This window comes from Chelonoidis abingdonii, chromosome 9 (genome assembly GCF_003597395.2).
Source record: "Chelonoidis abingdonii isolate Lonesome George chromosome 9, CheloAbing_2.0, whole genome shotgun sequence".
NCBI lineage: Eukaryota > Metazoa > Chordata > Testudines > Testudinidae > Chelonoidis > Chelonoidis abingdonii.
Window position 1 is genome coordinate 17,119,280 of NC_133777.1, and position 27,786 is coordinate 17,147,065.

The window sequence follows — 27,786 nt, forward strand, 5'->3', positions numbered from 1 at the left end:
CAATGACCAGAGAGGCAAGAACAGCCATTGTGGGACACCTCCCAGAGGCCAAATGCAGCACTGTAAGTGACCACAGTGTCTACACTGGCACCAGTGCTGTACCTCCAGCGCAGAAAGCTGTACACCTCTTGTCAGGGTGGATTTTTTTTACAGCGCTGCAACTGCACAGTTTTTGCACACTAAGTGGCTTGGCACTGTGTATACCTAGGGAGTTACAACGCAGAAAACTGCTTTACTGCGAAGGAACTTGCCAATGTAGACAATGCCACATATGGAACTGTCATTTGTATTCAACAAACACTGTAATTGCCCATCAATTCCCATTTTAATTACGAAGGAGCGTTTTCGCAATCATCTTCTGCAATTGAATGTACACAGCCTAATTCTCAGCTGGTATAATTCAACACATTCACTTGCATAAGTGGAGCTATACCAATTTACATCAGATGAGGCTCTGACCCATAAGCTCACTGTGAATACCACACAGTTAGGCAAGCTGTGTCTCTGGCTTTAAGTATAAAATATATATTGTTCATATTGCATTGTTCTCCCACATTTTGTAATTAATCATTCAGAATAAGCAGCAATTTAAGGGTCCAATCCTGCATTGTTTAACAACCAGAATCCTCTCTGAAGTCACAGGAGTTAAGTGCAAAAGGAATGAAGGACAGGGTGGAAACAGTGTCATATCAAATTGGTGATGCTATAATGTTGCTGCTTCTTAAATTTCAACTCTTTGATTTCACAATAATTTGGATGCCTTGGCCCTGTATTATTTCAAGTCCCCTTTTTCTGAATTTCTCACGTGTTTATTTAATGCAGAAAAATGCAAATATTTAAAGATTAAAAAAAAGTTTATTTTGCAGTATATTTAACGAAAGGGGCAAGACTAGTGAAAATGAAATAAAGTACAAAAAATAAATACATTTTATAATAATGACATTACATTCCACAAAAATAAAGTGAATTGAAAATTAAATATGTAAAAATAAATACAAAATATATCAAATTACAAAAACAAAATTCTGGCACTTGTCAAGAAGGCCTTATGAAAGTTAAAAAAATTTTGCTATGATATTTTAGTACACAAACTTTGGAACATTCTTAAAGTAAAAAAGGTTTAGATAAGAAATATGAACAAAAAGTTGAACACTCATTTTTTAAATATTTAGATTAAGCCTACTTTTTACGTATTGCCTCAAATGCCAACTAACAGTACAGAAAACATTTACAATCAATTTTTAGCACTAACATACAACAGCAAGTAAGCCAGTCTAAAGTTGCAACCTGCAAGGTAGTCTAGAATTCTTAATAAAATATGATGCATTTCACTTGTCATTCTAACTTAGTCTTGTAGAGGAAAACATTTCAGAAACAACAAAGAAGGTAATGCAAAATTTAAGAACAAAAACAAAGTTTTGAAAATGACTAGGAATCCAAGAAGTTCAGATTATCATAATAAATCTTTGTATTATGGTGGGAAACTAAAGAACAATAGTGTTTAAAACAGATAGGTGCAGGTCTTCAGCTGGTGTAAAGTAAGACCAGCTGAGGATCTGCCTCAGAGCCTTCAAATAAGACCACAGTACACAACCACTGAGTAGTCTGTTAATCCTCTAAATATTTCTTCGTATTAGTATTGCCTCTTTTTCAAGTATGTCTGTCTCAGTTTAAAATACTGCATGATAAGTAACATTTGCCTATAATAATGCAACAAAAGGTACAGGATAAGGTACTGATTTGTAGATGCAAACCATAACTTGTAGGTTTAAGGCCATCCCCATACAAGTTCTGTTAATTCATACATGTATTTTTGTATTAAGGCATTTTTCCTTCCACCTATTTAATTTTTATATTGAGATATTTAATGAATATTGATAATATTTTGGATCAAGTCTGCTGTTATACCAATGTCCACCTGGATTAACTCCCACCGAAATTAAAAGTTATAGCAAACACATACTAGTGAAACAGTAAAATTTGACATTTTCATTAAATATGTACCCTTTATTTTGTTTAAACAGTCCTCCTCTCTACCACCCTTAAAGCTGTGGGGATCAGAAGTATACTATTGACTGAATAATACCTGCCTTTAAGGATGGATACACACAGGGGCAAGATTTTCTCTATTTTATTTGAAAACCAACGAAAGATTCAAAGAAGCTCGTTATCAAGATTAAAATTACTAAGCAGCCTCTCTCTGTAAAGAAGCATATTCATAATGGCTGAAATAGCCAAAAAGACAGGGGCAAACAGGAACATGTGTTTTGGAATTTAAGTCTTGCAAAGTTTTAGGGACTCGGAACATGGAAGCATGGCTTCAGTGTTTGGATCTGTTACTGATGACAGGTTGTTGTTTTTTTTTGTTTTGTTTTGTTTTTTTAAATAAAAAAACTGTTCCAAGTTACTTGTTTAGACAGTAAAGTAGATCTAGGAATGTCAAAAATAAAACCTTAAGACACATAATGGTGTGAAACAGTCATCTGTATGACTGCTGAGGACAATTAAAGGCTTTCCTTTTAGAACTCTTGTACAGTGTCATAGAACTGCTACATCTTAATTATACTTCATCTTGATCAAAATGTAGTTTGGAATTAGTAAATTCAGTAAACAGTATGGAGGAAAAATTGCCTGGAATGTTTCATCATTGTGGCCTAAATTCACCACCCATGAGAACAGGTGCAACTTCATTCATGTAAATACAATTGTACGTTTATGCCAGCAATTAACTCAGATCCATGTCTGCAAACAGTCAACAGAAATGAGTAACAATATCTGTCATTAGTATTTAAATTAAGGTTAGCACATTCATATGTAATGATAGACTCAGTGATGCTGCTCTCAAACATACAGAGGAAAAACGCACAGTATTGTTACAGTTGAATAAATTATCTTTTCTACTTCTCTAATTTTAGGGTAAAAGGCTAAAATATGTACACATAGGAAATCAGTTATACAGACTAATGTGTATGAACTGCAATTGTAAATATATTTCCTATAGTACAAAAAAGTGCATGACACTGTATATAAGTCAGAGAGATGGCAAAAAGATACAAATAAACAATGTTGCACTATATTCTTTTCTACAACAGAGCATTTTGAATGTGGACATATGTCTGCAGTAATCTGAACAGGTTTGTAACATGCCATTTGTTTTCATGAGTAGAAGAACTTATTTGTAGCCCTCTTCATTACCTTAACATCATTCCATAAAAACCTATGTCCTTAAAATATGCAAAATATGTTAAATGTGTATGTTTGTCAATTCAAAGCATACAGACAGGAGATGCAAGATCTGAACCAATGCTGAAGAGACTATTGCATTAGAATAGCCTTTTTTTTTTATCATCCGAGTGAGTGCTGACGTCTTAAATTGTCACAACATTTGGCTTCTTTCTTTGGATTCTTCCTGCATATACTCCTAAAAATAAAGCAGAAACAAAAAGTTAACATTCATGACTGTGACTGTTCTTTTTATAAAAGAATTGTCCAATAAAACCCCCAAAATGTAAGGACAGGAATACACAAACTTGTTCAAATATGCTTTTAAATAGATTTAAAAATTAAAGTTTTTCATAATTTACTCTATATCTCAAATACCTTAAAATGTATGAATAAAACAGGTTATTCGACTTGTAAAAAGGCTTGTAAATAACTATACATTATAGCATTTTCTTCCTCAGTAACTGTTCCCCTTGCTTTCCTGCTACTCCAAAACACCTATAACTGCAATATATAAATTTTAAAAAGATTAGAAAACTTGAAATGATGATGGTTTCTATATTGTACTATAACACTTGATTATATAACATTAGCTAAGCATTTTAACTACTATGGATCATTTAACAATTCTAAGCTGCCTAACTCTTCACTATTATACAATGAATATCTACCATCATTTTAATACATTACATCCCTATCAGGCAAATATAAAAAACTCATTCCTCCTCACCACCCCAACTCCCACCCTCAATGGCAGAAAAATCTTAAGAACCACCCAAGATAGACAGACTGAGCAAGAACAATGCAAAGCATAAATGCACAACCTAAATACATTAGCGTTTTAAATTTTAATTGTAGTATTTCAGTAAGTTATTTATGGGCCTGATCTCCCCCCCACCTCAAATATCCATGCACAGAGGAAACCCTCTGCATGTAAAAGGGAACAGGGGTTCAGCCCCTCCACAGCATCCCTTTCACCCCACCCCATGGAGTCCACACAGGGTGAGGATTGAAACCTGAGCAGGTCAGAGGGAAGCAGTTAGTAGACCAGGAGCAAGGTGCACATTCTTCTCCCAGTGTCTCTATTTTAATTTTCACAAATCAACTCCCCTTTCAACCCCACTTTCACCAAGACAGCTGCAGACGAGTTGTCATCCTGGTAGCACAGCTCCAGCGGAGATGAGGGAGGGGATGGAAAAAATAGAACACCTTCATGAAGATGGTCCTAGCTTCCTTCAACATCATCCAGTTTATTTCAAGGTGATGAGGACACAAACCCTCCTTTCGCCACCACACACGAACAAGAGAAGGAACTCTGAGGAGATCCTCTTGGAAATTTCCTCCCCAAAGCTCCTCTAACAGGTTTTACTATAGGAATAGGTGAGGTGGACATACAGTAAGAGGGTATGTTTTCCCTTTAGCTCTAGTGTATCTAGCAAAACTACCTGAGGTGTTACATCCATGCCAAGAAGGAGGCTATAAACCTAAGCAGACTAGAACAAAGATAGGGAAAATATACAAGTCAGAGAATACTTGAATCCTAATAACAAACTGTCTTTTCAGGAGATAATTTATTACAGGTCTGAGTTGAAATTTGCAACCAGACTAAGTTTGTGTGTTCATTCGTTCGTGTTTTCTCTCTCTCTCTTGATATATAGCTATATCTATCTATCTATCTATCGATACAGCTAAGGGTAACATAAAATCCCTCCTTTACCTGTAAGGGGTTAAGAAGCTCAAATAACCTAGTTGGCACCTGACCAGAAGGACCAACAGGGAAAGAAGATACTTTCAAATCGGGTGGGGGGGGGTCGAGGGGGGGGGAAGCTTTGTGCTCTCTGTGTGTTCCCTCGAGACAAAAATAGAGGGACCATGCAGGTAATCCAGCTCCTACTGAAATGATACAATTTCTGTCATTTTAGATGTAAGTAATAGCAAGGAAATGCATTCGATTATCTTTAGTTTTAGCTTGTGAATTTTCCCTATGCTAAGAGGGAGGTTTATTCTTGTTTTGTAACTTTAAAGTTAAGCCTAGAGGGGGAATCCTCTGTGTTTTAAGTCTTTTTATTACCATGTAAAATTACTTTCCATCCTGATTTTACTGAGGTACTTTTATTATTATTTATTATTATTAAAAAAAAAAAGTAAAGTTCTTCTTTTAAGAACCTGATGGGTTTTTAGGACACTAAAAACCCAAGGGTCTGGTCTGTGCTCACCTTGTTAACCTATCTGGTGGGTATATTATTGTCAAGCCTCCCCAGGAACGGGGGTGAAAGGGCTTGAGGAGACAGGGCTCCAAGTGGCCCCTCCCTGAATGTTAGTTTAAATCACTTGGTGGCAGCAATACTGTCCAAGGATAAGGAAAGGAATTTGTGCCTTGGGAAAGTTTTTAACCTAAGCTGGTAGAATATAAACTTAGGGGGTCTTTCATGTGGGTCTCCACATCTGTACCCCAGAATTCAGAGGGGGGAGGGAACCCTGACAAAAGCCATCGAACAGAGTCCTTCTTACACTAAGGATCTGAGTCACATTTTAGCTTATGCCTCTACAAAGAGAGATATCTCAATTTTGTGAATCTGGAAGAATTCCACCATGCTGGGAACAAGCATGTTTCAAGATTAACGGCTCAGTTGTTGCAAGCTCCTGGGCAAAGGGCTAGGCCTCAACATTTTCCAGACACCTGTGTAGCAAAATATGCACAGTGCTCAGCAGCGAGCTGAAAGGGTGGGAAGGGGAGTGGAGAAAGGCCAGGTCTTAGGTACTTGCATGCAATCCACTGTATAGGATGATGGGAGTAGATGCCATTTTTAGTATGTTCTGTTACTCTGACTGGCAGCAAGGAGAAGTGGATACTTATGGGTGCTTAAGAGGTGCACTTATAAGAAACAGAGCAAGGCAGCTTCAGAAGTTCTAAAGGTCTTACCACATCTGTACCTCATCTCAAAAGTGTTCTTACCGACCCAGCAACATGCAATACCTGCACCCCTCAGCTTACCCATGGTCCAATAAGATGAAGTAACAGGGCTGATGAGCATGGTGTCTTATCAGTGCCTCAACTCTACACTCTCAACCCTCATGTGCACACTACATGGGATCAAAGCCTACATTCAGGAAATAAACTGACAGTTTTGACTACATTCACCAATGATCTGGATTTTACCTTTAACAAACAAAAAGCAGTCTTATTTCCCATTAAAATCAATTTACACAACAATTAATAGCCATGAGTGTATGTGAGAGAGAAAGAGAGTATATAGAAAGATTATTTTACTTATCCTTATGGAAAACTCTTAGAGAATTCAGTAGGAATGAAACCAATTGGGCTATACAGAAATTTAGTATGAGTCCACAGAATTTATTACAAATTGATCTTTTTATAGGTTAACCCCCGTATAGAATTCAAGGGATATATATAAAAGAGATACAATTCTATATTAATATCTGTGTACATGATAGAGAACTGCAAAAATTATCAAAAGTTTATCCTTTTCCAGTAATTTCTCCAGGACATTTCCTTAAGGTTTTGGCTTTTAGTCTATACTCCCAACCTACATACTTGATGGAAAAAGTAGAAAGCTATTTATTGTTTCTCTGCCGTTAAGTGTACCAGCTATGTTCAGCAAAAGTGCAATTCTAGATTTCAAAACCAGCCCAGTATGTTTAGTATTCCAGTTTAAAAAAAAAAACAAAACAAAAAAACCCAACTCTTTCTCTTAACCAAGAGAGAAGTGGGCACGCAGATCCAGAATTAGAGGAGTTAGACACTTAATTTGAAATTGAGTTTTTTTTCCAAAGCTCAATATTAAAGGCAAAAGTAGGACACAACAAAAACAGAAGTGTTCAATTAGTGGTCCTAAATGAAAAATTATTTTGTGTACTAGAGGTGAAATACTAGAGGAGATACTCAATCAGTGGTTGTAATTAAGAGAGAAAGACCAAGCTTTGGATATGGAATTTCAAATGAAGACGACAGGGGGAAAAAAAAGAAAAAAAAAAAGGGAGGAAAGAGTAGATGGGCTGATACATGAGCATTTCATATCTAGTGATATACATTCAAGTTCTGATTGGGTCAAAAGTAAGATTAAGTCTGACTGCCACATCCTAGCCCGAACAAAGCCACCACGTCATTTTCAGTCTGTGCTTAAGAAATGTCAAAAACTAAAACAACAAGTCAGTACTGACATGCACTTGCAGAGTTACAGGAAGAAATATTCCTATACTCTGCCTAGAGCAAGCCAGTGCTGAGTCTTCATTTTCAGGAGCACAGTCACAAATGTAAGATAAACTATAAGAACATAAATTATACTGAAAGCTAAACAAATTAATGTAAAAATATATATATTTTTTAAAAAAGATTTTAGTTTATTTGGGCGTGACCATTCCCTGGAAACAATTTGTTGCCTCACCCACATTAAACAGTTTACAGTGCATCTTTTTAACACACAGTCTGTTATTTTTTTTTATAACTGAATAATTGTTCTGTTAATAATTTGGTAAACTATTTGATTTAGTTCAAACATGTACATAATTCAAGTTTTATTTACATGTATTAATTCAAGTTTAAGCTTTTTTAATACTGCACAAATATTCAGTTTATTTTACACTTGTTAGGGCTTCTTCCAGATAATGATCTGGCAATGCACTGCTGTTAATTTAGTACAGATGGATATTGCCTGATTTATTATTTGTATTTGGAAGTGCTGATACTACAAATGTCCTGGAAACACTGATGCTCCAACACTCTAGATGAAATAAGGAGATAGTTATACTACATAACTAAAACCACACCTCCATATAGCCAGTTAGAAACAACTGTCAGATGGCTATTATGAGACATACAGTAATTTTACAGCAATTCATCAAAGGGTCATGGAGGCAGCAGACCAGACAAAATTTGGAGCCATTATCATAAATGGGATTATTTTCACTGCTGAGTATCAAAATGTCATAAGAAAGTTATGACTAGCTAAAGCAAGCAGGCCAGGATATTGACTCTTCAGAGCATGGTTTCTGTAATTTTAATTTAGTGACCTTACAAGTCTGAACAATTCCTGACTACCTTGACCTGTGTTTTTGTCAGCTCTCGTTAGCTAAATAGTTAGTATCCAAGCAGTGGGTGGGGAGTTTGAATTTGAACTTGCCCCATATATGCAACAAGATTGGATAGAAAAATCATATAGAGTTCTATGGCTCACTTGTTGCATCCCAAAAAATCATGGTTTTCCTTCCTGAATAGGATCCCAGATGTTCCTAATTTTTAATAGGTACCCAACCATATAAATGCATTAATTTTAGAAGCAAGTTACATGAATTAAGTTCCTAAATCATATTTCTGAGATAGATGACAAAGACCAATTGAGTAAAAAGATTTTACTTTGTTTTAATCAATCACAACTGCTTACATTCAAGTTTTAAAATGGAAACGTATTAGAAAATTTTTGCTTCAACTAATATTTTGTTGAGGCATGGAATGGACAAAACCACATCTATGAATAGCTAGGCATTCCGTCCAAACCCCTTTTTATTAAAAAAAAAATCAACCAGCCACTAAACACATCTGGAACTTGGACTACCCCTCATCTAAAACTGAGATGCACAGTGTTGGGTATATCAGAGGGAAAAGGATCACAAATCTTCTTTGTTAATATCAAATATACAGCATAGCATTCTACAAGATGTTTTAAAGTGAAGAATTAATATAATATTCCTGCTAGTAAATTTTCTGAAAATCCATGTCATGTCCTCTGAGTTTTTCTTTCTGAGGACAAGTCTTCCATAGATTAAGAAATAGGAATAAATGGCATAAAATATAAATATCTGGGTCAGAGTCTAGATCTATCTACTCTATTCTGCAGGTCTCTTATGATTAGTGGGTTTTTACGTATATTACTAAAAATTGCATATTTTTGGCCATCAGGCATTTGGTGAGAGAAGGAATTTAAGCAGTAATCTTAAACTGTACGTGTCTTTGATAGAATTTGAAAGTGTACTATTAAGTTACCCCCATTTTTTGTTTTTATAAACATATATAGAAGGATGGTTCACTTAGTCAAAGTATATTATAGCAAAGCTACTGCAGCAAGAAAAGGAAAACAAGATATCCCATTTAAATTTTCTTGATACTAGTAACTCACTCATATCTTCGTTTTAAAAGAGATCCAAGAACCCATTTTCTACACACCTGAAGTTGCCTTGTTAGGCACTCTGCTCTCTGAGGACTTCTTTCTATTTTGCTCAACCCCCTTCATTGAGGTCTTAGGGGTTCTAATTAAATATAAAAGAGTTAATAAGTCACTTGCATTAAAATCCAGAGATTGTATCCAATAAAGAAAAACACTATCAAACTGTTCTTGGTATGAAAACATCTGTAAGTGATACAGTGAAGTCTCTTCCAGAATGTGCACTTGTGAAACTCCTATTAATATTACTAGGAATTATGCATACACCTTAATAGGAGAAACTCTCCAGGCATACTTTTTTTCTTACTACTCTATTCAAGAAACTGATCTAATGAGTACATGTTGCATTATTTAGGAGGTATGTGTTTCTTATAAAATCATATTTCACTTTCAGTAAGTGGAAGCAAAACTTAATGGAATGAATGTTACAAATACAGATGTCAGAACACAGTGTAAATGAAAAACAGAGAATGAGAGCACTGCATTTTTTCCTTTACAATGTAAGAAAAACAAAAGCTAGGAACTTTAAGAATTGTCTCACCATGAATTGTAAGTTAGCCATTTTGCATTTGAACAACATTTGCATTGATGCATGTAGATCTTACTTGGAAATTATTTGATTCAGATATTGCATTTGCTTTCAACCTTTAAGTTGTGCATTAAAACACATACAGTACTCTTACCCTTGCCTGCAAAGAAGCCTATGAATTGGAGTATTTTGTCCTTGATTTGGCTGAAGTACTCTGTTAAAAACAAAATCTGTATTAGTGTTGTCTATTTTGTTTCTAAATAAGTTTGATTTTTATAAATTGCCTTCCATATTCCAAGAATCCCAAAGAAGCAAGCACAGTGTTTGGTTACATGTTGCCAATGCAGAGAGCATCCAGTTGTGCGTGGCAACCATTAAAACTCAAGAAAAGCACTGAAATAGCCTTCAGAGACAGAAAGAAGGACTCTGTTTTACAACTGTCTATACTAAAGGACTGAACTGTTTCAATTTAGAAACAGAGCAGCTACGCATTTCTAGCACCAATTGTTATTGCAACAGTTCTGTGTGCATATACTTATTACCCTGGTATAGCAGACCCACACATAGCACCTCCTCCAACATTTGCTGTGGCTTTGAGCTGTTGTACTTATCACAAGGCTTCCTGTAAGAAACCTGGAGCAGGTTCATATGAACAATAAATATTTTCACCGAGTACTATGATGCTGCCCTCCTGTCCACCCCTCCACTCAGTGGTTTATTTGAATTATTTGGTTGTGTTTGTAGAGCAACACTCACACACTGTGGGGGCAGAACTACACATGTGCCATGGCAGAGGCCATAACTTGCCCCTGCAGCTCAAACTGGCCTGCAATTCACAATAAATAGCATCAACAACTTCACGCATTGGTTCTTGGGAAGACAGATCTTGCTTTTATTATTTTTGTAATTTTTTTAAAATTAAATTTTTTGTACAGCTATCAGAGGGGTAGCCATGTTAGTCTGGATCTGTAAAAAGCAACAGAGAGTCCTGTGGCACCTTTAAGACTAACACATGTATTGGAGCATAAGCTTTTGTGGGCATGCGTCTGACGAAGTGGGTATTCACCCACGACAGCTTATGCTCCAATACATCTGTTAGTCTTAAAGGTGCCACAGGACTCTCTGTTGCTTTGTACAACTATGTTTGTTTGGCAATGACATGACCAGTGGCTCTTAGTTGTGGTCATGGGATTGTCCTGGGAGGCCCCACTTAAACAGTACAGCTACAGTGCTTCAGGTTTATCAAACTAACACTGACACTGTTTGAAATCAAGTGGGCAAAGCTATTTTTAAGATTTGCTCAGAGATGATGTAATCATACCAGTAGAGGGCATACCTGTGAAATGTTTTATGCACTGCTTGTAAAATAGCGTACATACATCATTCTAAGCATCTGAACTGGTATTAGCCAATATCCTCTAGTGTAGACAGACGTCATCGGGAAGACAGCACCTCTAACAGTTCAGTACTAGTTTATTAACACAGAGCATAAGATAGTGGCCAGGTGCAAGACATGAATCTCTCACTCTTTACAATCTAGAGGCAAGAACGCTGCTGAAGCTTGAGAATCTCTTTAAATAACCCCCATTTTGAGACGTTTCTACAGCTCGCTACATGAAGGTTCATGGCTGGGGAAGTGGAGAGAACAATATCATACTGTTTTAAAAATAGCATCAAGCATTTGCTTAAAGATGCTACCACTGCACCTAACACTTGAGAAACTTGGGAACTGGACCGACTGAGTGAAATAAACACAAACAGACAAGAAAGGTCATGTTTGAGGATATTAATCTTGAGAAACTGAAGCTGGAAAAGTACTATTTATTAACTGTAGGCAAATGAATAACTTTTCATATAATAGTTTAGCCCTGTGCATTCTCAGTTACCCAGGGGCAATGACGACAGGTGACTAGCTGATGGCAAGCAAGCAGTCAATAGACCTAGCATTATAAAACAGTTAAGAACATTTTAGTGTAAATTACAAAAAAGTAGTTTTCACTGACCTTGCTTCAGGAGTATTTTGTTTTATGATTAATTTTTTATTTGGCATTCCCATTTCTGCAGCCCTAATGAAACAAAAAAAGTTTAAGTATCAAAATACTCTTAAAACGTTTCTTAAGAAAAAAAATTATAAAAAATTGTCAGACAAGAAGCTATAAAAATAAAAGGAAGCCACCTAAACAGTATTATTGCAACTCTTTTGGCAAAATTATGTACAGTACAGACTACACTTTCCAACTGCAACACAAACAGAAGCAATTGTCTCCATTATGCCACAAGGCACTCCTACCAACATGCATGTATCTCTTATCATACAAAGCTAATTTTGGAGAAAGCCATGAAAACAACAAAAATACAGCACTCATGTTTTGCAAACCAACTACAGACTAGTCACACAGGAGTCACTTCATTCATCACTGAAACAGCACTTTAACAGCACATAGCGACACTACACACAGCTCAGGACAGAGTGAAGAATATTATATCAATTGAGAACTAGAGGAAATTTTGGTAGGCAGGATGCAGCTACCTAAATGTAATACAGTCATGGCAGTGGGGCAACCATTATCTTTCCAAAAGCTGTTATGGATTTTATTGGCAACAAGCAAGCAAATTTTACCTTATCCAAAGGATGGCATCTCAGATGGGAAAAAGTTCCCTACAGCCATGGTGCACCATTGGATCATTAATGCTAACTCAGCAGGAATGTCACCAACACCACATTACTGCAGTAATGTGATTCACTTGAGTTGTTACAGCAAATACAGAGCGTATTTGGACAATGATAAACATAAACCATGATTCTGGTGATCAGACTTCAGAGAAAATTAGATAACAGCCAGTAGGTACAGAGAACAAGATGAGTGTTTATCTTGTTTTCAGCATGGGAACAAATATATTGAATGTCTATATTAAAAAAAATGCCATTATAAAGAAATAGAATTTAATACACTTATGTAAAAAGGAATCTTACATATAAAGACTTTCTAGCAAATATGAGAGTCTTCCAAAATCCGTAAGAAACCATTTTGCTAAAAGATTCAGCTGTATTCAAACAACTCCCTTCCTTCCAATTCTCTCTACCAAAAAATATTAAACACATACATACTTCATGTACTTCTTCCTATCCAGAGATTTCTGTGTAGCTGTCGAAAGCGTCACCCTCTCTCGTGGAGTCTTTATTTTAGCCTACAAAAACACAGAAGTGGATACTAATATTTGTTACTATTTTTATTACAGTTGCCCCATCTGACCCACCTTAATTAAAAGATTGTCACTTTTCATTATAAAATCTGCTTTAAAAGATTTAATGCAACTCTTTAGTTTACATGGTGACATAGCTTTTTTTTTTTGGGCGCATTTCAAACTTTAATTTAAAATAAAAACCAACAAAAAAAAGTTATGTGCACCTTTTCTGTTGCTATCAAAATAATTCCATCATTTCTCTCCTCTCTCTCTCTCGAGACAGGCACACATGTACATTTTGGAAGCATCCAGGCACCAAGTCACTACTGTAGACTGGAGTCTTTCTGAACAAGTTTAACTACTGGAGTACCACAGCTAAAGCCACACAATTAATTATCAGGAAGATTGTTTTCAAAAGCTAAAGGTTTTATTTTTCTTACTGGGTCAGGAAAAAAAAAATCTGTATCTTGCTCCAATCATTAACAACAGATACTTAACTAATGACAAAAACATACCTTTTCCTAACTGGATAAAAACTTGGAACATACCATTTGCCTCAGCATTTTCTCTTTGCGAACTTCACGATCATGACGCAGAATATTCATTCTTTCAGATACTTCCATTATAAAGAATATATCATGGATGTCATACAGCGCAGCTCGCAGCTGAAATAAATCAAAGCTTTTATGAAGCTTTCTTGGTGAAACTACATTTTAAACCCCCCCATGTCAGCACAAAATGGCCATAGTTAAAATTTTCATTTCAAATATTGACCCTCTGAGGTCTTCAGATATTTCTGTCAGAGATAAAATAATTTCTCTCTTTTACAATGAAGTAATTATAAAAGAAAAGCTTAGAATATACATTACTTGAGCCATCACTCTTTCTTGTAGGGATACATCTTGCGCTGAAACAGTTCCTCTCTTTAAGGGAGCTTCAGACTGAAAATTTTTTATGAATTCCATAGTATCCTATAAAAAGAAAGATTATGTACTATGCTTAATCTTTCGCACTGAGTGGAAGTAAATCTCAAACCATTTATACATCTGCTCCCTTAATCTCAAAAGTTCAGAGGAAAAGGATATAGTGTAGGCCAGGGATCAGCAACCTTTGGCATGCGGTCCACCGGGGTAAGCCTCATGGCAGGCTGGGCCAGTTTGTTTACCTGGCGAGTCTGCAGGTTCATCTGATTGCATCTTCCAGTGGCTGCAGTTTGCCACTCCAGATCAATGGGGACTGCGGGAAGTGGCGGCCAGCAGATCCCTCGGGGGCTTAACCTGATGGGCTGCGTGCCAAAGGTTGCCATTCCCTGGTGTAGATAGAGACTGGAGGTAGCTAAACAGACATGGATTTAACCGTGATTCTCTTAAAAAAAATAAAAATAAAAAAAAAATATGGGGCTTTTAGACAATCTCCTCCTTGGCCTAACTCCTGTCATAAAGCAGAAGTAACTTAGCATTCTCACTATTGCAAGATTGGGTTCCCCTATATGCTGTATTCTGTCTAACATCTTTTACTTTGTACCTACACACACGCATACCATTCTCCACACTTGTGCTGTACAGAAGCAACTAATACTAAATATACCACCTTAGACCCAAGAAATATTCAGATTAATGGAGATGGTGTTCCACTTCACTATATTTCCCTACTGCTGCCTTGACAAGCAACAGGAGTCATGGGGTAAATCATTCATCTCTCTTTTCCCTTCTCCACTCCCTTGTCCTTAGCTTCCTCTCCTCATATGAAATTAATTAGGGACAGAGGGGCAGACTGAAGACATTAATAGAATACCTTAGATGATGCCTCTAATTTTAGCATCTAGCTATTTGAAAATTTAGAAAGCTGCAAAATCACAGCACAAGTTTGATACAGGAAACCTCCATACTAACTCAGGATCCAGGAAAAATACAGTTGGATTAAAAAAAGTTTTAAGACAGCAGATATGAAAGTCCGAATAAGGTATATTCTGCCATGCAAGGTTCATTTCAACTGACAGTTTGCATGCTAGATAATTAAGAATATATCTAAGAAAGAATTATCCAACTTCAGTCTGTATTAGAATGGTTTTATAGCTCACTTCAAAAAAAAAAAGCACAGGAAAACGTACTATTGGGACACTATAAAAAGTGATATGTACACAGCATGCAATAAACAACACAATTAACACAATTATGTTTTGGGTAGTTAATTCGTTCTCTAAAAAGGACAGAGCTATATTACTTATAGCTATTAACTATAACTTCATTAGTTAATTCTCAAACTTCATTCATTCTACTAACTTCATTAGTTAATTCTCAAAGTAAAATGAATTTTGTGCTCTGGCGAAAAGTCTAGATCTGATTTGTCAGCTGAAAGGGAGTGGCAGAAACCAACAGGAGGAAGGGGGGAAAAATGCATAAAGCAAGCATCTTTACAGTTATCTCCTTACTTTTACGGTTTGCCTAAGATATTTCAATTTTTCTGTTTGCATGAGCCTACGAGTCAGAAATCCCTTTGCCAAGGCAGTGATCTTACTGAACTTCATTTGCATCTCTGGATTGAAGGCCTTTTAAGAGAGGGGGAAAAAAAAAAAAAGAGAGATTAAAATTAAGAGATTTTCTATATCAAATCCAACAAAAGTTCTGAATTTTAAATTTCTCAAAATAAATTAAGTTAAATTGATTGCTACTTGTTTAACAAAAATGTCTGTACAGTTATCTTGTATTAACAGCCAGGTATTAAATTTTGCCAAATACACTTTGGCTAGCCAGAACTCCCCTTGGTTAACAGAATAAAGATGTAGTTACAGGATTAGTTTGTCTGTACTGTAATGAGAAAAATATTGTTCTGCTCTCTTCTTGTGTCTGCTAGTACAAATCCATCTAAGAACTGTGGATCAATTAGTAGTTTTGGTTTGGAAGTTATTAATGTGTACCTGCAGAAGCAGTTGTCCTGACAGAATTAGATGGTTAAGGAAAAAAATTAAAAGAAGAGAAAAAGAAAAGCTTAAGTCAATTAATTTTTCACACCTGAGACCACCTGGTTTTGGCCCTAATAAGCCTGGATGCTGACATTTTTGACATTCCACTACCAGATGGTCCCCGGAGATAGAATGGAGCTTCATTTGTTGAACCAAAACTATTGGGCATGTTAGTGTTGGCAAAACCTATATGAAAGCAGAATGTATGATTAAACAAATGGAGTATTAAACAAATGGAGTACTAAACAGGAAGCCTGCGCACACAAACTACTATTCAAATAGTTACACATCATGCACCAGTTACACACACACACAAATCTAGTTTTATGACATCTGAAATTTTTTTTTTTTAAATGTACAGAGATAAACAGCTAACATTCTATATTAAAACCAAATCTTTCTTGAATTTACTTTACACTGGGATATATATTGGACTAAAAATTGCTGCTAGCATTTTCCCTTGTGTTGTATGCGCTATATTCTTATTCAAAATGTAGAAATATCATAATCGAAGTGGAAAAGGTCCACCACTATGCTAGTGTGTGAAGAAGTCCCCAGTAGATGGCATGTCAGATAGTAAAACGATACTATACCAGATCTTATCCAAAAGGCATATGACCAAGGAAGGTACTTTCAAAATTTTATTACAGTAGTAGTTTCTGATCCTGCAAAGTGGACATAAGCTTGCTAAGACCGCTAATAAATTTTTACATAGACTGCTAAACAGCAGCTGTAAGGTGCTAACTTTCAGTACTTCCTGGCTAGACTAGATTCCAACCAGTGAAGAAGCACAGATGCTACCATCATCAATACCATGAACCAGCCAGTACATTTGGGATATTCTGCTTTACAGTGCCCAGTAAACTTTTAATATTTGCCCCCTACTTTTACCAGTGCTGTTCGAGTTTGTGTTATGGATTGTCTCCACTTGAGTCAGCATTGTTTCCAACAAGCCACTTTCGCTTATTTTTCTCCACTCCAATTCCATCCCACTGCTGATAGTCATTTTGGGTATTTCTGTGTCTGCTGTAGCACCCTTCTTTCCTTTTAACCTTCTCTCCTGCTCTTCTATCTCCTGCAAATTAAAAGTCTGAAATAAAACCAGATCTTTGATTCTACGCAATGGAATTTAAATACATTTTGAGCAAGCAATTGCATCCTGGTATAAGCTTCAATACAACATTGGCAGTTTAACTACTACCTTTTTTCCCCATTTGCGGACCCCTAAAATTTTTCTAATGGAGGTGCAAATTCTTTTGGAAATCTTAGATATAGTCTGTGGACCCCCAGGGGTCTGCAGACCACAGGTTGAAAAATCATTGATCTAAAGGCATCTTAATTTCCACTTACCTCTATGTAAGAAATGATATAATTGCACTTAAAAACAGATGTGCTGAATAAATATACAGCAAGGAACCCAGCAGCTCAGGCTTTCCCAAATATATACATCTGGCTTCCTTTCCCTTTTGGCTGTTTTAATAAATCATGAAGATGTTATGCAAGCCAATACCTGACTGTGCAGTAATTGTCTAGCTTTTCCAGGATAGGTTTAAGTCCCCATTGCATCTCTTGCCTTTTGCAGTTTGATAACGAAAGCATTCATCAGTTATACATCTCTCTCCTGGGAATACCCTTTCATCTCTATACTAAAACAGAGACTAGTCCTAAGCCTCCTGTTTTTGCTGCATGAGTTTTCTCAATGCTCTAAATGCTGCTAGCCAGACCAACATGGAAGCTCAGCGAAGGTTTCACAGTCATTCTTCAAAGAGCTCCCACAAATTCAGACAGATTTATTAAATATCCATCTTGAGTATGACACGCAGAGAAAGACTATATTGTTTCAGTCCCTTATACTAAAATAGCAAGTTGAGCAGTTAACCCTAAACACCTCATCTTAGCATTTTCCTATCTTGTTCCCTCACCTTCTGCAATCTCTCCTGTTCTCTCTCTTGTTCAGCTATCAGTACTGACAGTTGTTGTGCATGCTGCTCTTCAAGTCTCTTTCTCATTTCTTCAAAAGCCAAGAGTTTATTTTTCAAAATCTCTTCTTCTGAAAAGAAAAAAAAAACAAACAAACAAACAAACAAACAAACACAGCATCATAAAGAGGGCCGGCTCCAGGTCTTCTGCCGCACCAAGCGAAAAAAAAAAAAAAAAAAGCCGCAGCAGCGCAATTGCACCACTCCACTCTTCGGCGGCAGGTCCTTTGCTCCGAGAGGGACTGAGGGACCCACCACTGAATTACCGCCAAAGACCCAGACGTGCCATCCCAAGAACGGCCAGAGTGCCGCCCCAAGCACCTGCTTCTTTAGCTGGTGCCTGGAGCCAGCCCTGATCATAAAGCATTAATCATATATTCTTAGATTTTCTAAGTGTTCTGCAAGCTAGATAAACAGATCTCTACATTTTCAATACATTTTACCATTAGGTGTTATACACCACCGCTGGTATTTCCACAAACACATGAAGTAGAATATTTTTCTTTTATTTCATATTCACGTTTCTGAGATCAGCACATCCATGGATGGGATAGTATAAATGGCACTGACCAATCCCAGATTCAAGCAGTTACATGCAGAGACTAGCTCTGAAAAGAATATGACTACTTGCTTGAGTAAACAAAATATTTATTCCACTTAGTTTTGATAGTTTCCTTTACAGACTTCATTAGAGAAAAATAGACACACAAGAAATTTTTATTCTTGAATTGGAAGAACACCAATCCTGGTAATATTGAAGTTACTTGTAGCTGATATTTTAATGCATGTATGTTTTTACTTGCAGTGTGCATCTGTTTTCTTACATTTTAAGAACTCAAAAAACTGCTCTATCATAGTCCTGCCCACCATACTCATGTTAGGTGCCCTATTGACCTTTCCCTGGCACACAAGAATTCATTTAGATTTTCTTTCTGTTATTAAAAATTTCAGAAGTGTCCCTGTTTCAGAAAAACCTGGTTTACTACAGGACCTTACTTAATGTTTAGTGGATTAAAAATACAGAAATGTATCCTGTCATTTGATCATAAATGATGCACAAGCTAGGGGAATACTCAAAAAACTAAGGTGCAGATGAAAGACAGTGGCCTATTTTCTAAAAATGAAATTTCTAACTTAAGATAACTTTCCAACTTGGAAAAAGGCTGACTACAGAAAACATTATCTCACCGTTGGTACCACTGCCTGAGGTTTTATTCTTGTTACCATAAACAGATCCTATGGGGCATCTTCGGTCTTGCAACCTCCACTTCTCTTGTTCCTCTGTTCCATCTGTTAAAACATATGGGTTGTTCTCTTTCTGTGAGCTATCAATATCTAAATCAAGCCTACGTTTTACTTTTTCAAAACCATTTTCTACAAAGTGTTCATTTCCAGAAGAAACATTTGGAGTATCCATTTGCTGATGCTTATTCTGGCTTTGCATCAGTAATGGAGATGGATTTTCTACATCATAAGATTTATTGAGTTCCACGGGTGAATTACTTTTGGTCTTTTCTAATAAACTATCTGGCTTGATTCCATTCATAGTTATGAGCTTTTGAGTCACCATCGACTGACTGACTGCATATGACTCATGCAAATTTGGAGTTACAGTACAAGTAGTACTGTCCATTTTGTAAGGCCTTCTACCATCCAGCTTTCCCTCCATTATGGAAGACACCATCATTCCTTTGCTCTCTAGTTGACTAATGGAATGCTGACACATGTGATTTGAAGTCTCTGAAGAATTCTTGTTAACAACATGAGCTTTGCTGGAACAAACTGCAGTGATGTCAGCAGTGAATTTTGGCACAGGTTCAGATGCATTGGTTTGGTCAGTGACATCTTGTATGATCAAGTCAATTGCTCTTCCCTTGTTTAAAGGGCTTAATTCATAGGCATTCACAGGGTTATTGATAACTATGTGTCCCATTGATGAAGGTCTTGGACGTCTTCGGTGCATTTTAGGGCTCATACTTGGCTCCGGGCTGGGTAATTTGGCATAAGAACCTGTAAGGCTTCTGACAATACTAGTGTCGTGATCAAAGGTAGAGATATTTTTAAAGTCTTCATCTGAATCCGAATCCAAAACTGGGGGTGTTCCAGCTCTTGTAGGTATATCCACTTTAGAAAAGCTGGGTGAAGCTGATGTACTCATGCTATTTATTTGGGCAGAGGCACCCTGGAGAAGAATATTTGATTTATTAAGGCTTGGTTTATCAAGTGTCAGAGGAGTACAACTCCTACCTGTAAACCTCGCTCTCTCTTTCCCAGACACATTTCTTTTAATTGCATCATTTTCTTTATCTGAATGATTTTCATTAACACTTCTTTTTGAATTACTTCTTATGCTACGTCTGGTTTGCTCTCTCTCTATGTACTCCCTAGACTTTTTCAGAAGGTTTTGAAGACTCATTACATAAGGATCAGGTACTTCCTCACCAGCTGGTGGCACCTCCGTATGCTCTTGGTTTACATGTGCATTTGAGGTAGTCATATTTTGTGTTTTATCAGGAGATGTAACCTTTGGGCAAGCAATGTTTTCTGAGAGGTTGCTCTCACTTTGTTCAGGAGAAATATGTTCTTCTGTGCTTCTAATTGAGTCTATTCCACTTGATGTAACCTGGATAGCAGTGTCTGCTGGCATAATTTCCAACGTTTTTTCAAGGTCTGTAGTACCACAGCATGCAATAGAACTTGGCAAATTGATGTTTGATAGCACTGTGAAGCCATTTGAGGCTTTTGATTCTGAATTAGAGTGACCACTCTCAGACTCCCACTGATCCAAATTGCTCATACTAGACACCTTTCTGACCTGCAAAGAAAAACTGAAAATTATTATGTCAATTCAGTGTAATAAAGCCCTTCTGTTTTCTAATTAAGATTAAGTACATATGCCTTCTGATCTATAAAATTAGATTGCTGTCACTTTAATGCAACATGCATTTTCCAACTTGAACGGAACTATGGCAACTACACTAGTCTATGATGCAGAAGAGGACCTTTCCAACTGGCAAAGGTAATTTGAGGAGTATGCAACAAATATATTTTAATGTTTGGTTTAGTCAGAAGTTTTTAATCAGACCAACCACCTATGATAAAAATTATATTAAAAGAAAAACAGATATTTGAACATATATTCTTTAAGTAACATTATGGCTGCCAATTAAAGAACAGTGTTCGGGACAATAGGATGTTACATAAATGTATCATTGGCATTTATTAGACATGTAATTCAAATAACTTCCACATTAACATTAAATATACTTCAACTCAGAGTAACCCATTGCCAATTAAGAGAAGCATTATGCAAAAAAGTACATACATAATTCTCAATGAAATTTATGGACATACAAGAAAACCTTTTTGGTTTTATTATGTAACCAGAGCTTGCTTCTGTGGCAAGCAACTGACACACAGAAACACAAAAAAGAGCATAGACCATTCAGTATTATCTGCCCCTTTGTATAAATTCATAGTCCTCTTTAGGTATAGGTAACAATGCAGCTATTGACAACAGGGTATTTAAAGTGAAGAATAAAAGGTTGTCAGAGTTGTATCAACCTAAGTGCCCAATAACTGCAGGAGGTCTAGAAGGCAGCAAACCATTATTTTTGTATTCTCAACATATGCTCCTGGTCTACCTTTCAAATCCCAAGTCAGATGATGGTTTCCATGCACACATTAGTAAACAAAACAAGAAGCTCAACAGATTACATTTGCCACCTCAGTAATAAAGCTTAAGCCCAATGCAAACTGTGTTCAGTTAGCTGGTGGGTTAGTTCAAGGGCTTCATTACATCCTACTAAAAAACACAAACTATACTCTTTTAAGAAACCTATTTAGGAAAAAAATATGTAAAGCAGGGGTTCTCAACCTTTTTCTTTCTAAGCCTGCCCACATGCTATAAAAACCTCCATGGCCCACAACTACTGGGTTTTGGGCCAGCATTAGAGGGCAGCAAGCAGGGCAATTGCCAAGGGCTCCATGCCACCGGGAACCCTACGAAGCTAAGTTGCTCAGGCTTCAGCTTCAGCCCTGGGTGGTGGGGCTTGGGTCCCCAGGCTTCAGCCTCATGCAGTCGGGCTTTGGCTTTCTACCTCTGGCCCCAACAAGTCTAATGCCAGCCCTTCTTGGTGGCCTCCCTGAAACCTGCTCATGGCCCCAGGGGGTCCCAGACCCCTTGTTGAGAACTACTAATTTAAAGTATCTGCCTGTCTAACCCCTGAGAACAGTCCCATCATTGCACAAGAAAAGATAATTACAATATAAATTTCAAAGCATACACCAGCACTTATTTATTTTGCAAAGTTTAGTTTCAGGGGGAAAAAGGGGTAATGCCACTAGTTAACAGTTTTTATAGTAGTGACCAGTCGGAAGGAAATCTATCTAGCTATTTTAAATGGTGTTATGAAAACAATAGCCGTACCACAAAAACTAGCTGATTTTTACAGATACCAAACTGAGCACGGACCACAACTGAAAACTTAACAACATTATTTAAAACTATTACGTGTATTCACTGTAATTGTTCACCAGGTCATATGATATAAATTACTAGCAAATGTTGGTCTAAAGAGAGTAAACTGCTAGTAACTGCAAGTTTATATTAGAGATCTTACTAGCCTTCAGTGACCCTTGGACTGCATAGAGAAGACATTTTCATACAACAACTAATTAAAAAAACCTTGCATCAAACTTGCCTGCACGTTTTCCAGGATCTCCTGAACACGATTCAGTAAAGCTCTTTTCCTGGAATTCTGCTTCCAGATCTCTACATCAAGTGCTTTTTGTTTATCCTGCTGCATTTCCTTTTTTCTCTCAAGACTCAGCTGAAAACCAAAGTATCAGTGACTTTTCTTTACCGAAAAGCAAAATTAAATAAGAAATATTTTAAAAACTTGCTATGTAATGGGAGAGTACATATGTTTGTGGAGATTTTATGTAGTTTGAAGATTAGTCTCTTTTTAATCATAAACATTTTTGGCAAGCCAGGGAAAATTTATTCAACCCACATAAAGCCCAAGAATTGGAGCATATGCATATGAAGTGCAGAGAGATTTAGCTTTACAGGATCCACTCAATACTTGATCATGTGGACCCTCTCACTGGATGGCCTTCCACACCAGACTATGCAGAGCTGGTAAAGAGATCTTTTTAATGGTGTATACAGAGCGCACAAGCATCCAAATGGCCACTCTCACCCCAGTTTTCTACCCGTAAGCCTTGTCTAATTGCTGGGATGTGGGATCTCCACATTGACCCATCATACTATAGGTGAATTTCAAATCTAAACATACAAGTCCCTTCCAAGTTCTTATAAATCAATCACTCTTCCTGCTCCAGTTTACTTTCTTCTAGCTCCCTTCATTGTCCTAGAAACAGCATTTGCTGAAATAAAAGAAGTTACAAAGCTAAATTCTCTTTAATCACCCCATGTGTTTTCCCAGTGTTATTTCTTTTTATCCAGTACTATTTTAAACAAGCCCAAATAATGTTAAATAATTGGTAAATCAGCATTTTTTTCAACTGAAAAGAAAGTGTTTAGTAGTAATATTTACTTGGTTTTCCACATGATAAATATACACAAACATACATACATAATTTAAGAGCAAGGAAATGTAGTTAAGAATAAAAGGCTTGAAAGTAAACGTTACCCTGTTTACTTTTTGAAATCAGAACCTGGAGTACTCAGAGTCCTACAACAGAGTAGGAAACAGTTTAAAGGGAGCTGCATCTGCATTGACACTTTTCTCAGATCCTCACACCATTGAACTAGTGTAGCTTTGTTGATACTAGAAGCAACAGTGAGAAGATTTCAGAAAACCTTCTGTATAGAAAAAGACTTGGAGGCGCCCTGCCAGAGAACATATATAGCTGTGTTGCAAGTTTGTCTTTGTTTATGCTAGTCAGTTTTATAGCCTTAATTTCTTACTGGTCCAGCTCCACCAGTAGTAGCTGTAGTGTCAAGGATCAGTTAAATGACGGTGGTAAAGAATACCTATGCCCTTTTTACACTATAACTTACACCACTGCCAGCCGTTAGAATTCGGTTTATGAAATACACTAGGGTAGATGTGGTGCAAGATAGGTATAGCGGAAGTGGAATATTGTAGAAAGGAGGGTATTATTGAGTGGGGAAGGGCAGCCTTTAGAGAAGAAAAACCATTGGGTATAGCAGGAAGGGAAGAAAAAGAGTCCACCCAGCACGCATCACCAAACTCATAAGCACCACAATCTAATTTGTTCAATGACAAAATCCTCTTGTACTACATTGTATGACAATCCCCCTATCCCGCCACCTTCATTTTGGTTTTGAGCCTCGACATTACAGACAAGTACTGGTCTCCTGTACTACTCAAGGTTGGTCCTATCTTATCTAGATAGAAATAACAACAAAAATGGTTGTCTTCTTCTTTTTGAATACAAATGCCTAATTGGCAAGGGAATCTTACCAGAGGTGAAAGCACAGGAATGCCATGAAATTGAATAAGTGAGATATTCTTCTGAGCAGATGAAGAGGTTTCCCTTTGAATTGACTCTCCTTGGATCCTGGCAAGATGCTTTTCACAGAACTTCTCATAGTCCTCCATCTTAATATTGTGCTGCACAATATTACTGCCAAGAATACAAAATACAGCAATACACATGACAATCTTGGCTTACAGAATTAGAAAATAACACATTTTAGAGAACAATTTATGTTTCTGTCTCTCTCACCGGAAACAAAAAACAAAAACAAAAACCCCAATACTACTACTACTATAATCTGTGCTATTGTCAACCCCAAATTAAATCGTCCCTAAGAGACTGCTGTTTCATAAAGGGCTTGATTTTCCTTTAAATCAATGACAAAACTCCTATTGATTTCAGTGGGAGCAGGACTGGGACCTTAAGTTGCTGAAGAAAGAGGCTTTGAGGTACCAAGTCACTTGTAACCCTTGTTACTCTACAGTTCTCCCTTGACAGAGCCATTCTTTACAACCTTGACAGTGAAACATCAGAAAAACTAGTACTAAAAATATGATGGTGGCAATGCTGTTATTGTTACTTGTGAAGAAAAAAAAGCATGTATTTGATTGAGAGTAAGCTGAGAAAACAAACTAAGACTGTAAACACGTTTAGGCTCAAACTAGCTTTGCTATAGGAAGGTAACTAAGTTTTTTTTTAAACTAATAGTTTAGAAAATAAACAAAACTATATTGTTTGTGCCTTCAATGCATCTAAGATTAATGCAGTTGTATTGTTTTACAAAAAGTTCATCCTCCTTTGAATGCCTTTTTGGGTGAGGGAAGAAATAGGCCGCTCAATATAAATGTTCATGATGTAATCACAAGAATAGATGGTTCCCTTCGATTATGATGTACCATTTAGAGATCTGCAATACGGAACGCACTGTTATAAACAAACCACTTAAGTTAACAATAGAAGGCAAACACATATGTCTGCAGATGCTGTAATTAATCAACACCTAAAACAACCATTTCCAATACAGGTGATTGAGAAGCACTAGTGAGAACCTAGAGGAAAATAATGAATTATATGCCCTGACATGTACATACTGAACCAGTAGAGTTATTCCATTGGTAAATCCTGAGGACATCATAAAGCCATGAAAATTAGAGCCTGAAGGATTTGTACATCACCTGAATCCCATGACAGGTTTTTGCAAGTTTTAAATCTATGTACCTTAATTAACAAAACACATGGTTAAACAAATAAATCAAAGACATATTACCCCCATTCTTATCTCTTTACCCCATCTTTTCATCAATGCACAAAATCCTCCTTCCAATCCCCTCCCACTTCCTGATTACATTTGTATGATTTATGTTCTCACAAATATAAAATATGGTTATTTCAAAATCCCCACCGATTACTAGAATCCTAAAATGGAATTATAACCAACAAGTACACGTTACTCCTGTTTCCTAATGGTAATGCTATTAGAATTGCTGCTGGAATTACAGTTTTACTACATAGGGCGGGGTACATATCATAAAGCGTTTTGTTACATCTTCTATACAACAGTTTGTGCAATTCTGAGGCTGGGAGGAGGGAAGTCTGGAAGCTGTGGGCAAAAGTAGTGCCTCTTATTACTGTGCGTTACTTATGATGCAAACCACCCTACAACATATATAAGGGGAAAATACATTCTTAGGTTGATAAGCTATTAACCTGCTCTGCTTGAGTGCATGAGCTCAGAACCAAGGAAGAGAAGAAAATTCTGCTACAACTCCCAAAATTGCTTGTTCCCTATCCACAGAACTCCCTTTCTTGCACAATATAAATTCACTGTCCTTCTGTGCTAAGTGATTGAAACACTGCTATCAAAAAACCCAGTGTGAACCCAGTATGTGGGCTTTTCAACTAAAGCCCTCAAATTATTAAGTGTGCGGAGAAGAAATTAAGATTTGAGTCACTGAATCTGTTATGAAGAATACAAAAGCAACCATTCTACTTGTGCTAAAAACTGCTCAGCCAAGAAAAAGAAAATTCTCAACTGGTAACTGGTTTTGTGTGTTATTTGTTTTCAGGATTGTTGGGGTCAGTTCTCCATCACCTCATCTCCCTGCTACCTGATCAGGTCTCATTATGGCAGAACCCCAACGACCTATGTTAAATTTCAGGCTCTCTAGCAAATTGGATGGAACCTGGAAATTCCCCACAAATTATAAAATTGGTTCCATTCAAAACCACCACCAATGCTGATATGGTGGCAGGCCCTATCCAGATTAAAAATTCACAGCCAAGCAGAAACTCAAAAGGAGAAGCAGGACTAGCATGCCTTGTGTTTTTCTCCCTCTCATTCCTGCCTTCTTCCAAGATGCCTCTTCCTTAAGTTTCAAACTGCCTCCTAATTTCCTCGCAGCCCCTATGCCCTCTTCATCCAAACACCACCTAAAAGAATTGCTCTTTCTGTGAAGTCCACCAGCACTAACCCATGAGTCAAATGCCTTCTCCACCCACTCCCAACAGAACAACACTCACCCCCCTCCTCAACTAAAACTTTCCCACTGAGCCTTGTTACAGCTGCCTTTTAGAAAGCAAGCTCCGCAGGACTAGGACTCTTCATCTTATACAGCGCCGAGCACATAACCAGCTCTGACACCGAGTCACACAGGGGGGCAGCTTTCAGTGGCTGGGGTGTGTGTGTGGGGCGAGGAACCGTGTCAGTTTTCGCCTCTTCCTCGGAGTGCGGAGACAGCAGCGGCCCCACACGCGCCGGTGCGCCAAGCGCAGCTGTCAGGGCAGAGCCCCCGCCCCCACCACATAACGCTAAAGCATTTTAAACCAGGAGTGACGATCCCCCGCGCCAAACCCGCCCCCCTCCTCCCTCGGGCTGACCTCCCCCGCCCTTACGGAGATGTCGGCCCCTCAGGTTCAGGTTGGGGGAGGAGGGCCGGAATCAGTCGCACTTCTCAGCCGCAGGGCCCCGGCACACACCTGGTGTGTCCCCGTCCCCCTGCCAGGGCAGGCTCCGCCCTCAGCCTGGTACCTGCTACGAGGCCCCCAAGAAGCGTGGATACGTTGCTGGCGGGCTCAGCGCATCCTGGTTCCCCACACAGAGCGCGCCGCGGCGCTCCCCGCCAGAGAGCAGCGGGCTCCTGGCAACCGCAAACCTCGCCGCACTCCGCCCCTCTCCAGAGTCTTCCCACCACCCTGCCAGAGCTTCCGGGTGGAGGCGACCAACCGAGCTGCTCAGCTGAGTGACCCGAGATGGATACT

General features: G+C 37.7%; 1 protein-coding gene across 11 annotated transcripts; it reads right to left on the reverse strand.

The window, feature by feature from the left end:
- Window positions 1-835: 835 nt before the first annotated feature.
- Window positions 836-27,786, reverse strand: CCP110 (centriolar coiled-coil protein 110). Of its 11 annotated transcripts, none has more exons than XR_012656498.1 (16): window positions 27,505-27,774; window positions 24,513-24,662; window positions 22,761-22,889; window positions 19,246-20,872; window positions 18,001-18,128; window positions 16,964-17,153; window positions 16,128-16,264; window positions 15,548-15,664; window positions 13,986-14,087; window positions 13,665-13,781; window positions 13,040-13,119; window positions 11,934-11,996; window positions 10,085-10,144; window positions 9,404-9,486; window positions 3,601-3,726; window positions 836-3,421 (listed from the first exon to the last, which is right to left on the reverse strand). XR_012656498.1 is itself a non-coding variant. In XM_075069248.1 (15 exons), exons 2-15 carry the CDS (start codon window positions 24,648-24,650, stop codon window positions 3,369-3,371), a joined length of 3,018 nt encoding a protein of 1,005 aa, XP_074925349.1. In that variant the 5' UTR covers window positions 24,651-24,662; window positions 27,505-27,786; the 3' UTR covers window positions 836-3,368. The 11 variants fall into 11 exon arrangements, 9 of the variants coding, with proteins under 9 accessions (XP_074925349.1, XP_032656073.1, XP_032656072.1 ...); XR_004376478.2 differs by having other exon boundaries at window positions 3,342-3,421; window positions 16,964-17,168; window positions 27,557-27,768; XM_075069248.1 differs by lacking the exon at window positions 3,601-3,726 and having other exon boundaries at window positions 16,970-17,153; window positions 27,505-27,786.

Coding starts and splice junctions, on each gene's coding strand:
- CCP110 (XM_032800176.2), bottom strand. CDS start 24,650: ATGGAGGACTATGAGAAGTTCTGTGAAAAGCATCTTGCCAGGATCCAA. Junction 16,265..16,963: donor CTCGAACAGCACTGGTAAAA/GTAGGGGGCAAA, acceptor GCTTTCATATAG/GTTTTGCCAACACTAACATG. Junction 14,088..15,547: donor ATCTTAGGCAAACCGTAAAA/GTAAGGAGATAA, acceptor TTCTTTTTATAG/GATACTATGGAATTCATAAA.